The sequence below is a fragment of the Phoxinus phoxinus genome (genome assembly GCF_949152265.1).
Source record: "Phoxinus phoxinus genome assembly, chromosome: 1".
Taxonomy (NCBI): domain Eukaryota; kingdom Metazoa; phylum Chordata; class Actinopteri; order Cypriniformes; family Leuciscidae; genus Phoxinus; species Phoxinus phoxinus.
Genome location: NC_136876.1, coordinates 39,832,814 through 39,847,912, shown reverse-complemented (window position 1 = coordinate 39,847,912; position 15,099 = coordinate 39,832,814). Strand labels below are relative to the sequence as shown.

The 15,099-nt window shown below is 38.7% G+C and overlaps 1 protein-coding gene across 6 annotated transcripts in view; it reads left to right on the top strand.

Annotated features, from left to right (window-relative positions):
• baiap2a (BAR/IMD domain containing adaptor protein 2a) overlaps positions 1-15,099 on the top strand; it is a 98,011-nt gene that overhangs the window by 60,395 nt on the left and 22,517 nt on the right. For all 6 annotated transcript variants that reach the window (XM_079637830.1, XM_079637831.1, XM_079637829.1 and 3 more), the window contains exons 4-6: positions 3,209-3,270; positions 4,317-4,388; positions 10,201-10,338. In XM_079637830.1, coding sequence (XP_079493956.1) covers positions 3,209-3,270; positions 4,317-4,388; positions 10,201-10,338 — 272 coding nt within the window. The remainder of the gene's footprint in view (positions 1-3,208; positions 3,271-4,316; positions 4,389-10,200; positions 10,339-15,099) is intronic.

The window sequence follows — 15,099 nt, the reverse complement described above, 5'->3', positions numbered from 1 at the left end:
TTACATGTCATCATTCTGCACTAAATAAAAATAAAAAATACGCAAGTAGTAGTCACAGGTAACGTCAAGCTAGAGTTGTTTGTTTTGCACATTCTGATTCACAATTATTCATAATCTTTTTACTGTGGGTTCAGATAAAACCATAAAAAAAACTGTCGTAGAGGTGAGCACGGGAAACTCCCATGATTCCACACTCCATCACGGTCTCATCAAGCGACATCTTTGTTATTGTTTTTGAGTAAGCGACCTCTAGCGGTGAAACTTACGTATTGTGCCTTTAACGCGATCGTTCACAGGAACAAAGAGAAACAATAATTTCACAACATTTATTAATGTTATATACTGGTTCATTTGTAATATTAAGTTGTATAAATTCACATTGGCCCATTCACCCACATTAATAATGCTGTAAAACTGATCATTGTAAGGAGATGCCTAATGTTAATGAAGGAATATTGTAAAATGTAACCCACCATTTATGCCCAGGACAGATAAAAAGCATCGCACATCAACCGCCCACATGGTTACCAGTTTCACTCTTGTGATTTGATAATTCTCTGATTTATCATCACTGTTAAAGTAATGTGTCCAATAAGCTTCTTATGATGAGAAGGGAAGTGTGTGAATTATTTAGCATTTTCTTACATTCGAGAAATGGATTGAAAAATAATAAATGAAGGAATGAACAATTTTGTGTTATTAAAGTAGTACTTTGTTCCCTCTGTTCTGAGTCTAGCCTGTTTTTGTTCTTGTTTTGTACAGCTTTCTCACACTGTGTTCGCTTGGCTGAATGATTATGGACTGAAATGCATCTGTTTGTTTGTTTTTTGTCTGGCAGCACATGCATGTAGAGATCATAATTAAGATTACAGGGTCAATTTAAACTAGTGGCCTGTAACCAATGTATGGAGAGGGATAGTTCACCCATTTACTTGTCTTCCATGGAGCACGAAATTAGATATTTTGAAGGATTTTCCATACGGCAAAAGTGTGTCAAGCTCCAAAAAGAACAAAATGATCACTATATTCCCAGGCTATATTCCCACTATATTCCCAGGCTTCTGGGGTCATATGACAACTTTGTGTAAGGAAAAAAACTTCCCCTCCCTTTAAATCTCTATCACGTTTTCACATATTCAAAGTTAAGATGGGTCAATAGCTTGATCAGTGACCACAAACACAGATCATGGCTAAGATTTTTTTTTAATCTTCAGCTGTAATGGAGAGCAAGGTTCTTATACAATGACTTGAATTCGGGTCTGATTTTTCTCACAAAGCTATCATATGTGTTTTGAAGACTGGGAATTATGTTATGTGTACTGCAGAACCTGATTTCACCAAGTTTAACATGTTCCTGGATCAATAGCTTTGTTGATCCTGGAACAACATTCCAATCAACCAATCAGATCTTGAGGGACAAGTTTACAGTTTATGTCAAGCTTAGGCTTACAGCCAGGGTCAGGTGCTTCTACATTCACCTATCATTTCCCTCTGAATTTAGGAATAAGTTACATGTAGGGTTAGGTTTAAGGGTAGGGATAGGACTACATTTTCGGACAGGAATGTTGTTCCATTATCAACAAAAATATGTTGATCCAGGAATGCGTCTAACTCTGCAAAATCAGGATGTGCGTTAATAACTAGTAGTCAAAAGTCGATATTTGTTTTTTTGTTGTTGTTGTTGTTTTTATTAGCATTGGATAAAAAGTTGTTCTGTTTGCCCAATAAGTGTTAGACTTTTATTATGACAGTACCAGGACTTTTATTTTGACAGCGCCCATTCGGGAGCCTCCATTCTCCATTCTGTTTTCATTAGTTTAATGTCTTTCTGCTTTTGTTGTATGGAAAAGAGCAGCATGAACATTCGGCTAAACATCTCCTTTTGTTTTCCATGGAAAGAAAACGGGTTTGGGACATGATGAAGATGAATGAATGATGACCCACTTTAATTATTATGCGAACCGGTCATCACGAATCCCTTACAGGAGTAAACAGCAGACTGCTTTTCTGAGCCCAATGCTTGTACTCTTCAGTGAGAGCTCTTCAATCATGTGTATGTGGTGTAAACAAACGGCCGGGGATCCGACTGACTGTTAAACCGTCAAGTGTAAAGTGTTCAAGCACGCGCAAACACTAAACCCGCTTTGCACCATGCTTCGAGACGTTCTGCACCACCTAACTTTAGGCTGGCGTGCCGAGATGCGCGGAGGTCAGGCCGGCTCGCTGTTGTCTTCCATTGCTGTGTGTTCTTTTCAAAGGTCTTCTCTGTGCTCTGCTCACTGTCTGTTCCTTTCTTCACAATGCATTGCATATTCAGAAGCAGCAGCATGTAGGTATATTAAAACAACTTCCACCAGCTGCATGGCCTCTCTTTGTTTCTTTTTTTCTGTTTTCTTTACTCTTCTGCAATAAGTTTCACAACATTCTGACAGTCAATCCTGCAGGAGAAGCACTTAAAAAAAAATGTTTTTTAAAAAGACAAATGAAACCGATTTCTGATTTACGGTCAAGAGTTTTTTGGTTTTGTTTAAAGGAACACTTCACTCAAAATGTAAATCCTGTCAGTATTTACTGACATTCACGTCATTCCCAACCAAACCCATATGCTGTTATTTTTCTCTGCGGAACACACACACACACACACTCGCACTAAAGAATATTTTCCATAAAACAGTAGTTCAAAGTGACCATGCCTTGTCAAATTTCCCCCAAAAAAACACAATTTGTGAGCGCAGTAGTCTTCTAAAGTCATATGCTAGCTTTCCACAGACACAATAACAGCATATGGTGAGTAAATAATGACAGAATTTTTCATTTTTGCTGTGAAATATTCCTTTCCTCTACACTGAAATGTTCAAACCCTGTTTTGAAATGCTTTGTATTTTTGCTCATCCGAGTGTCTTTGTTTGTTCTCCACCCTTTCATCCTGTCGTTCATGTCTCTTTCTCAGTGTTTAATGTCCGTGTCATTGTCCCCATGTTTGCCCGTCTGTGGTGTGTGTGTTCAGTGCGATGGCATGGTTATAATGCACGTTGGGACTTATCTTGCGTCTCTCCCTCTATCTATCTTTCTTTCTTTCTTGCCTACTCCACCCTAACTCGATCAGTCTCTTTAACCTTACTTTTTTTTTCTCACTTGAATCACATGATTATGAGTCCGTTTCCTGTTGTCCTCTCTCTTAACGGACGCCTGTCCCTCTTCTCTGCAGGGGACGTGCTTTTCCAGATGGCAGAGGTCCACCGGCAGATTCAAGTGCAGTTAGAGGAAATGGTGTGTACCCTTCTCACACACAGTCCATTTCTCCTCTTTATTAAAGGATTATTTAGCATAGATTACACTACAACAGTTTTTGACATGTTTGCAGGTTCAATACAAGTTTAAACGGCTAACTTTAGCTGTAAAGCAAACTCCACCCATAGGAATGGCATCAAAAGGAGGATTTACAAGTTTGCAGTTGAAATCAAGATGTTTCCACTGAATAATTAATGTAGCCGCTTAATCAAAATCAAAACTCAATGTTTCTACTGTAAAAGCCTTTACTTCAGTTGCAGTTGTTACTGTAACCACAGCAGGTAACACTTAGTTTTAAGGTGACTTGTTAGATGTAATTACTGTATTAATAACAGTAAATGATGCATAAAGGGTATGTTTACACAACAATGATGTCCTAAAAATGGTAAAGTTTTTCCTTTCGCATTTTTCACCTACTATGACAATGTTATAAAACAATCCCCATTCTTCCAGGCCAGTAGTTGGCGATATCACTTTATAAAGAAACACTACGCACCTATAGAGTGAACACGTAATACACATGCGCATGATTTCACCGTCGTCACAGATTCATGTTTTTGTAGTTTACACTGAGACGATAACGGTATCGTTTTCATAAACTTGCACTTTGAAACCCTTTTTAAAAAGTTTGCGTTTTTAGGCCCCCAAAACCCGGTTGTCGTGTAAATGAACGGCCAAAACGCATAAACCGTTTTCTGTTTTTAGCTGATAAATGGTATCGTGTAAACGGCCCCTAACTCTACATACTGATATTACTTGGTGCTAAAAGTTTAATTGCACTGTAACAAGGACACCTTAAAATAAAGTGTCACTTAAAAGGGTTTTTTTTTTTTCATTTTCTTTTAAAAACAAACTGAGGGACGAATAATTAGTTTCTGTGCTCATCACCATTATTCTAAAAATGCGGTCGATGGTGTATTTGAACCCAAATGTCATGGTGTAATCTGCACAAATATGTGCTTTCAGGTTAATAAAAAGTCAATTTAACAAACTTCACTCAATTTTTCTGCTTTTTTTTTTTGCAGTTGAAATGCTTCCACAACGAGCTGCTGTCGGAGCTGGAGAAGAAGGTGGAGTTGGACGCGAGATACCTGACTGTGAGTCCGCACCTCATCCCACTCCTCACAGGCTGACACATTGAGCTCACTAACACTCTGAACAGAAGCGCTTCTCCTCTACTTTAGTAATAGACATTCCTCTTTTGGGCACTGATTGGCACAACCAACAAAAACACTCTGTTGTTTGTTCCATTAATCCATTTAGTTTCTGATTAATAAAACCAATCTACCCCCCTCCCCGGTTTCAGTTGGAAATGTATCAGATGGATTGAAAATGGTGTTTTAGGTTGACTTTAAAGGTATAAAGACTAGTGGGATGCTTCAGTATGTTGTATCTTTAATGCCACACATGGCATCCAGTTACCATTTGAGACATATACAGTACTCTACCATTCAACGTTTTCCTCAGTTCGGGTTGGTGAGTTTTTTCAATGTTTTTGATAGAAGTCTCTTATGCTTATCATGTATGTAAATAAACTGTAATTAATACTTAAGTATTAATTGCTTTTTTAGCTTACTGATGCCAAACTTTTGAATAGTAGTTAAATAGGGCTATTTAGCATTTTTGAGTCAAATTTTGCCTTGCCTCTTGGCAGTCTAATGAAACATTGAGCCAACAATATGTAAAAAATCTGGATGACTTTGCTGCCACTCTTTTTGCTGTTTTGATTATATACTCCACATTTTGGCAAATGTAGAAGGTAATTTGCAAACAGTTTATATTTACGGAGTGTCTATTTACACTATGTGCAAACAAGCCCGCCTTGTTGACAGAGGCTATTTACACTAACTCCGCCCACTGACGTCTGGTGGGCCAGACAAAATTACAGAGGACGCTGAATTGTCAACGGTAGCAATAGTGTAGGGGTGAGATGCGTGGCAGAAAGTTTTGACGCAAATTGACCCAAGTTCGAATCCGCCCTTAGCCGAACTCGCTCTACTCCCTTTTCCCATCACATATCAGATCAGAAAGGCATTTTCTTTCAATCAAAATATAGAATATATTCGAAAAGTGGAAATAAATTGTATAACGTGTGTTTAATAATCAAGTGTTTATCGGTTAGGGGTAGGTGTAGGGAGGCTTTTTATTTTCCCAATAAGCCAGCATCCGTTTAATAATTTTAATAAATATAATAATTTACACTGTTATTATTGCATACCTTAATGTACAACAGAAAAGAAATTGTACCTCTAAGAACTGTTCACTAAAAAAAAGGTTCTTTGGGGAACCCAAAATGGAACTATTATTTTGGAACCTTAATTTTTAAGAGTGGACACTTCCCGTTGCGCTACAGGAAAAATGCATGCAGAAAATGTGTACACTACACAGCATATATATATAAATATATACATACATACTGTTAACTACTTTCTTAGTATGTAGTATGCCATTCCAAACATACCCAAAGATCTTGAAGATCTACATCTTCAGACATTGGTCTTGCTTTCTTTTTTAGCAAAGGCCCTGTTTTCCCGTCATTCCTGTTTCGACTATTTTCAACAAATGAAAGTACACAATTTGCGGGAGATTAAAGTATGTTTGGAGCAGTGCTGAGAGAGATATCTTTAGAGCGTGAGTGGGTTGGAGAGGAGCTGTGTAGAGCAGTTCATTGGGGGGGGTGCTGGGCGACTGGGATTGGGCGTCACTTGTCATCACATTGTATTCAGCTAAAATTAATGCCTTGCTGTCTTGCCTTAGTTCTGGAGAGAGCGGTCTGCAGTCGTTCCCCTTGGAAACCAAACAATTTTTTTCTTTTTCCTCAAACATGTTGAGTTTCTGCTCTGGAGTCTCTATTTGGGTCTGTAAGATTATTATGATATTCATTTTGTGGTGCTGCTGCTGTAAGAACACAGTTTTATAAAGATTTACTGTGACGTATAAACGTATAAATGTTTCAAAGCTTCCAAATGCGTGTTCTTTTCTGCCCACAACAAATCAAAGATGAGTGCTATTAACTAATAAACGGTTAGTTCACCCAAAAATAAAAATAAATCCCATAATTTACTCAACCTCAAGCCTTCCTTGGTGTCTATGACTTTCTTTTTTCAGCCAAACACAATCTGAGTTGTATTAAAAAATATCCTGGCTCTTCCAAACTTTATAATGGGAGTGAATAGTAACCGAGATTTTGAAGCCCAACAAAGCGCATACATCCATCATAAAAGTGGTCCAATATGGCTCCAGGGGGTCAATAAAGTCCTTCTGAAGCGAAGCATTCGTTTGTCGATGCGTTTTTGTCCGAAAAATATCCATAATTGTAACTTTATAAACTAGAACCACTGACTTCCGTACGAGAGTCTAGTTCTGGCGGAAGAGTGACCTCTGACCCGACGTATGATGCGTTGACGAACGTGGAAACGCAGAGGAATGAGCAAAACAAAACACCAGTACGAATTACTCTAAAACGAGAATTTTTACAGAGCTTGAGTTTGTTGCCCAGTCCTATTTGTTAGAACCGCGAGAGTCGTCGACTCTCACCTAAGATTACGCTACGCTTACATCCTACATTATGCGTCAGGTCAAAGGTCACTCTTCCGCCGAAACTAGACTCGCGTACAGCCATTACCGGAAGCCAGTAATTACAGTTTATAAAGTTATAAATATGGATATTTTTCTTACAAAAACGCAACGCTTTGCTACAGAAGGCCTTTATTTACTCCCTATGTATTACTTTTATAATGGATGGATGCGCTTTCTTGGGCTTCAAAAAACAAGGTACTATTCACTCCCATTATAAAGCTAGGAAGAGCCAGGATATTTTTAATACCAGCTGTGTTTGGCTGAAAGAAGAAAGTAATATAAATCTATGATGGCTTGAGGGCGAGTAAATTATATGATAATTTTCATTATTGGGGTGAACTAACCCTTTAACTGAAGTTAACCAGCCAGACGCTCCATCTCTTGTATTCCAAGAGAAATCATGATCCATTACACATAAGACTTGATTTATATTTATTCCTGTTGTGCTTTGTGAATCATTCATGTGGTGAGAAAAGGGGATCATGGCTGGCAAAGCAGAATCTTCCTTTCCCTCGTGAAGATAGAGCGATTGCTCCATCACTCACATGTAACGCTGTCTTTGTAGACACATTCCTGCTGTGCAAGAATCTGGTTGAGCTGCCAAACTATTTATAGACGTGTAGTCTAGAGATCACTCTCTCGACGTACCTTGTGTAGGATGTGAGAAGATTCGTATATCTAGAAATGTTCCCATCCAAGTGTATCAGCCTCCAGAATTTGGCCGTGAGCCATGTTGTGCGGTTGGGAGTGAAGGCCTTCACTTCTTTCCTCTGCAGACATCAGAATGCGCTGCCTTGAAACCCCAGACCTTCAGCTCTGTTCCAGACCCCAGTGCGTTGTCTGGCTTTTCAAGGCATCATGGGATCCTGACTTGAAGGCTGTTCCCATCAGTTGCTGGCAGAACTGTTGCTGCCTTCCCCGAAATTTTGGCCATATTCTACACGATACTGGATGACATAATTAAATAACTAACTACACAATATATTGATTATAGCTCACCAAACGCAAAACTTCCACGAAGTAAACGCAAAGCGCTGCTGACTTCAGTAACCCGGATGAGCCCGTGTTATCTGTTTTCAGCGGTTGAATAACATACTGCTGGATGGCTTGATTGACCAATCAGAATCAAGTATTCCACAGAGGCTTCTGATTATTAATTAATATGATTAGCCTTTTGGTTGACTATGTTATCAAACGGCTAATAATGTGTTGCTAATGTTACACAAGCCATGTTGCCATCTCAGAGTCAGACAGCTCCCTTCTTAAAATCTGCATCCTTAAACGCTTTGAACAACTTAGAGAGCATAGTTAATGATATGCTGAAGCCCACCCAAATTGACGTGATTGGTTACAACATGTTTGTGACGTAGAAAACGGGCTATTTCAAACCGTGTTTTAGGGGGCTTTCACACTGTTTGCTGCGGCCCGAGCGTGATAGTTCCCGGCGCCCCCCGCAACATTGGTCTGGTTTCACACTCAACTTGATTTTATCGAACCCTGGTGCGTTTGCGTGCATATTACGTCATCGCAAACGTGCACGGCGCATGATAGAAACAGAACGCGAGTCAATATATCGTGTTTTTTATTAATTCGGTGCTATTATGCGCAGTTGAGTGAACAACACAGGTTTACTGTGCGTGTGTCGCATAAGGTTGCCTTCGGCTGCTTGCAAACGGACTCTTTTGAAGAGACGGTTTATTTCCAAATTTGTTTCCCTGATTCCACGCGCTATGTTCTCACACTACAGGCTCACTCTCGATTATATCCAAGGTAAATCAACAACACTATCATCCCTTACATGTGTTTTATCTAAATACATCATAATCAGGTAAAACGCATGCGCAGGTCACTTTACTTCCTGAACAAGTGCGCACCAGAGTCTGTGTTGCTTTTACATTCGTGCGAACCGCAGCACGGTTCGGGAGCAACCGGACTCAGACCACCTCCTCCCGGTAGTCTCGGGTTCGGTACCCCTGTGCGCACCCGGCTCCGCATGACAGCGTTCACATTAGCGATTTTTCATGCGAACCGTGCCCCGTTCCGAACTAAACTGCCAGTGTGAAAGCCCCCTTAGAGACTGTCTTTTTTTTCACTGCAGTTTTAAGGAGAAAATGCTCAGCATCCGCTTATGAATTTGCACATGGTTTGTCTGAACGCAAATTAAAAACACCACATAGACATTAACATTAAAACCTTGATTTTTTACCACAGGGGGGCTTTAATTTGATTTATCATTCAGTTCAGGTGTGTGTCGTTAATTATCCTTGTTTGCCAGTGTACTTAAGTTCCTCTGTTTCTGTTCGTTGCTGGGAGGTCTCGTCTATGGTTTAGTTATGTTGAATTGCTGTTCTCTGTTTGTGGATATACCTGTGGATTTATTAAGAATGCCTGATTCCCTTCATCTACGTGTTCGTGTGTGTTTACAACACAGCATTGTGACATTATTATTATTATTATATAAAAGTTAAGATATTACATTATTATTATGATTATGATTATTATCTAACATCTTAACTTTTATATAATAATAATAATTATAATTACTAGTAGTATTTTATCAAAATATCACAAATATGATTTTTAGTGGTACCAGTCTACAGACTTGTTAACTCACAACTGAATCTGACAGTTATGATATCAGAATTAATTGTGATCTAATGTTTATACATTAACAACAGCAACAATAATAATTATAATAGTAAATAATGATAATAGTAATAACAATAATGTATTATTGTCATTGTTATATTTGTTTTTTTGTTTTTTTTTAGAATGCACATTAGCTTATTTTCCATTCACTTGTTAAAATTTGCACAAATGTAAATCGACACTGTCAGTAGGTGGCGCTTATGGAACAGCGGAAATCCTCTCGCTTATTCCCGCCTTTTTTCTTCCAAACAAAACAAAACCTACGCTGAACGCTGTCAATATTTACCGTGAGTTTTTCAAATGCTGGAAATTAAATACGGTTTTAATGATGATTATATTCAACTGTAATATTAAACGTCGAAAATTACATCGTGGTTTATCGTCAAGCTGGTAACCGTTTCATCCCTAACCCTCAAACAAGATTTAGGATGGCGACCCCTCGTAAATCTTTATAGGTTGGGTAACACTACTGCACACAAGTGACCACTAAGGTCCTGCTCATGTAGGCCGTTTACAATCAGTCCATTGCAGTCAAGATTTGCCTGGAGGAGAGCAGCTGCTTACGTAGTGTGTTATTGGAACATGGGTTTTGACTCCCATGTCTTTCTTAATTCACTATAGCTACAGTCTGATGAATTCTGCATTTACCGACGGTGTTCCTTGTGTTTTTTTCTCCTGAAGGCGGCTCTTAAGAAGTACCAGATGGAGCACAAAAGCAAAGGAGAGAGTCTGGAGAAATGCCAGGGTGAGCTGAAGAAACTGCGGAGGAAGAGCCAGGGCAGCAAAAACCCCTCCAAGTACGGCGAGAAGGAGTTGCAGGTGAGCCCCCACACCGCTGCGGGTCGCGGACTGAGCTAGCGTGTCGCTGTGGGCTCCGTCCCAGGCCTTTGAAAGGGACGGAGGTGTATGGATAGGCTCTGGTTCAAGCAAGACCACCTACATCATGCTAATGCTGAGATGATTTTTTTACCAGCGTCTGAATGCAAGAAGTGCTGTGAGCCTCTTGAGGCAGTGAGAACACAATGGGTGGGCGAAAGCCGTAGGTGTGTATACAAACAGCGCTGCGGCGTATCAGCTAAGAGGTTGTGCTGAACACACACGCAGACATCACGGCTGTTTTTTACTAACTTTCTTGCCTGTGTAAAGCATGCGAGTGGACCAGGCCCAAACCTACCGGATTAATTTCGGTGTGTGAATGCTAGCCTGCTGAGAGGAGTCTTACACTACGACTGCGGGGCTGTAGAGACCCGGCACAGATCAATAAGCCAAGTGCATGTGCTCTGGGGAAGCTTACGCGCTCTGCCGGTGTGAAAGAACGGCCCTCCTGACCCCACTACTGAGTCATGGCATATCCCTGATCAGCTCACACTTCCTCAATGTAGCTGTGCAGCTCTGGTTTTAGCTCTGAAGTTTTTATTTTCAGTTTGTAGTAGTAATAATAATAATTGTATATAGATTGTTTGGATTATTATTATTGTTAATTAATAATTATAAGAAGAAATAATAATATTATTATTGAGTTTAGATTAATATTATATAATAATTATATTATTTATATATATATATATACATATATACACACATACTAATTATATAATTGTATGATAAAAATAATAATAATTTTATTATTATTATCATTATTATTACCAGTAGTAGTAGTATATTTAGATTATCATTGTCTAGATTATATGATAACATCAATCATTATTATAGCTATTATTATTATTATTATTTAGATTATTATTATATGATAATAGTAAAGCAAATTATTATTATTACATTTATATGATTATATGATAATAATAATTATCATTATAACATTTTTATTTATTTAAATTATTATTATTATATTAAGATTGTTTAATTAGATATGTATAATTTTTGTATTATATTTAGATGATTATTATTATGTTTATATTATTATATTATAACAACGACAATAAATATCATTATTATTATTATTGTTGTTGTTTAAATGTTATTTTTATATCACAGCTAAAGTTTTAATTTTCAGTTTTTCTATTTCGGTGTTCAGTTTTTATTTTTATCGAAAAGACAAAATGACAGTATAGTACAGTATATAGACCGATACAGTATATGTAGTTTTTACAGTAGCATTTTCTCCAATATATTTTTCCCATACGGATTTAAAAACTTGGAGAGCTCAAACCATCAGCTAGGGAGTGAAATCCAGTGTCAAACAGTATAAAAAATAAAAAAAATGCATGTGAAACCTTAATATTAAAATGCAGGAAGTGATAACCATCTGATTGACAGGTGAACCATCCACAAGTTGATCAATCAGATATTTGCCGGATTCTATCTCACACAATGCACAGTTTAACTAAACCATCCAACACTGATCGAAAAACTAAAATCATTTTCTAAAATAATCTTTTTCAAGCTCACATTTATTTTTATATACATAATAAATATATATATATATATCGTTTTTTTATATATATAAAAATTTTGTTTTTTTGGTTTTGTTTCTAATCACCTTTGTTATGTGTGGTCTTTAAAAAAAAAAACAGTACCGGTATATAAAAGTGTTTATAATAGGTGAAGGATGTATTAGCAGAAGTGAATATTGGTTGAGTGTGAGTGCGGTCAGATGTAGGGCTGAACTGGCCTCCGGCTGTGAGCGTGTGTGAGCAGGGACTGTATCTGTCAGTGACTGCTGTTTGAGATGCAGTGCTGCTGGGAGTTTATACAGTAAACGTGTCAATCTACTGCCTGAAGCCCTGCAGATATAGGCTAGTGAGCTCAGGCCGGGTGGAGCTTTACTAAAACACAAACATTTTCGTGATTTTTGGTGAGCTAAAGCTACAAGAGGTATTGCTGTAATGGTGGCAGCTATTCACAATAATATCAAATAAATGCAGCCTTGGTGAGCATTAAAAAACCTTACCGACCCGAAACTTTTAAAACAGAAGTGTAGAATTCGACTTATGTACAGTCACAGATATTCTTCTTTATTTACTTCTTTAAAATTAAGTAAATCCAATCAGATCTGTGACGTAATAAAGCAATTATTGTCATGTTTAAGAACACCTTTTACCCTTGGTAAAAATCACTGTTACACATGACGGCTTTAATAAAATGACAGCAGTCACAGATGTTCAGTTGGTAGTTTGATGTATTAATATTAACAGTTTGCGCAGTGTTTCGGGCCTCACAGTTGCCAAGCAACACAGTCACATGCCACATTAATATATAATGTTTGGTCACAAGTGTGTCTCTGCATTTAACAGCGACAATGAACACTGCTAATCAGATCAGAAGTTGTATAATTACGCATTTAGATGATATATTTTGAGTTATTTGATCTTTCTGAGCTTCTACAAGATCGATTCTGAAAACCATGCTTCAGTCCAGAACAGAGCAGCTCTCATTTTCTACCTCAGACCCTTTTTTTCCATGTAAATGTGGCCTTGAGCGAGAGCAGGAAAAGTCAACTGATTTAGTCGAGAGCCCCAGGGGCGCATAAAGCAAAAGTCTGAGTGCGCACACACATAAATGCAGATACTTCATCCATATTACGATAAATCACGGCGCTATCGCTTAGAGAGCGATGGCGGTTTGGAGGTTCACGGATTGTGATTCATTGGAAAAGCTCCATGAACAGGCATGAATTGACAGCTCTGTCTGAGCGTGTTCAAACAACTGTTTATGCACTCCGTTTTTCTCGCTCTCGACTCTGTTGTACCTCCGTCCTCTCTTCTTTTTTTTCCCCCCTCATCCTGTTTCTGCTGAAATAATTAGTCGCTGAAGTCCCTCTGAAGATGCTAATTAGCTAATTATTCAGTTCGGTAGAGTGGCCTGAGTTACAGCGGGAGGGATATGAGATTCGGCGGAGGGCTACGGCTCTCGCTGTAATATCACACGTTAACAGACGTGTCATGCTTCTGAATGGTGTGGACTCCTCGGCAGGTTCAGGGAAAGCAATTAGCGTATCTACAGAAGAACACTTGCACGCGCGGTTAGCGCACATGACTCCGTGAGAGTCGTCTTGAGAGAGCCAGGGATTGTTGCTTTGCTGGGCTGGAGAGGAAGCTGCTGTGGCACTGGATGAAGGACTGCTGATGTCAGAGGAACGAGTGGAGCTGCGGCTATATCAGGCTGACGCAGCGGGACACCCAGCAGGAAGCGTTTAAGTTAGTGAGGGCTTTGTACTGTACAGCACGCGAGTGTTGCTTTAGGCATACAGTAGAGGGATTCCAACCTCCTATCCAGCACACCGACAGGGTCCAAAAAACACTTTTCTAAAGCTGCAAGTGCTGGGTAATTTATGAAAATGACTAAATCCTATGAGGAATTATTTAGGTGAATAATTGCAGCAAACGGCACAGGTCAGTTTAATTGCGTGTCACCTCTCACAAAATCAACAAACAAAAATATGAAAACGCTACATGAAATTGCTGCATAAAGATTTTGGCTCCAAAGGCTCCCTTTGAGTCCCAAGACAACATTCGACGGTCCCCTAATACTGATATGTACCTCTGGTACTACTTATCAGTTAAATGTTACGTCTTTTTTTCGAGTTTTACATTTCTACATTTAAATAATTTTAAGACACACACTGTTAGGGGTAGTTCACTGAGGCCCCCTAGTGGGCCCCAGCTTCTACTGTTTTTAAGGCTTCGATATACTTCAAGGAAATTCGAAGAACTGGTGTGACGTCATTTTTTTTTAAAATCTGAGCAAAACAAAGTTAGTTTCGGGAGTTTAAAACAGGCTGGTAAATGCCTTCGATCTACCATTGGTCTGTGGTGATGATGTAATAGGTGGTGTGGCTCTGAGGCTCCGCCTTCTTGAACATGGATAAATTCTCCAGTTCATTTCTTCTGTTCAGTCCGTCGAGGTCAGACATCCGTGAGTAAAAACATGAACACACTGAAGAGCCACTTTATAGTAGAAATTTAAGTTGTAATCTTTTTTACATGTTTACATTAATATTTTTTTGTGTTTATTACTGTAAATACTGCTTACTTTTAGGCAGTGTATTGTAGAAAATGCTATATAAATAAACGTGACATGACATGACTAGAGTGCGGAATTGCCGAGCTTTTTCAAACACGACCACGTCGCTATGATCAGATGCTTTCTTAACTGCCGTTTTCTCACCACTGTCATTCTTGGCTGCATTTCCTCTTGGCATTAACATGCGATCACCATGATCCGATCAAGCAGATCGAATCATCAGTCACTCAGGACACAGTGCGTTTACATTTGTCAACATCAAGTGGCTTCTGTATCAGGATAACCGATCGGATCTCTTTTTCCCGAGCAATATATATATATTATTTTTTTCAGAGGATGGCCCTGTTGCAAAGTCGACCTGAAGTGGTGTGTTTTCTTTTAAAAAACATTTACAGTCCTGGTAGACTTACCAATCTCGCAAAATGAGGAGTTTGCAAATAGTAATAAGGTGGATAGGTTTAAACGGTACGTAGAAACATATGGATCCAAGATCTTTGCCAGCTGTGGTGGGAAAAATGCTAGTCTTTACAGACAATGAATGGTTCTGCAACTTTCGGGTGCGAAAGCAAACTTAACATTATATTTGCGATCTACTAC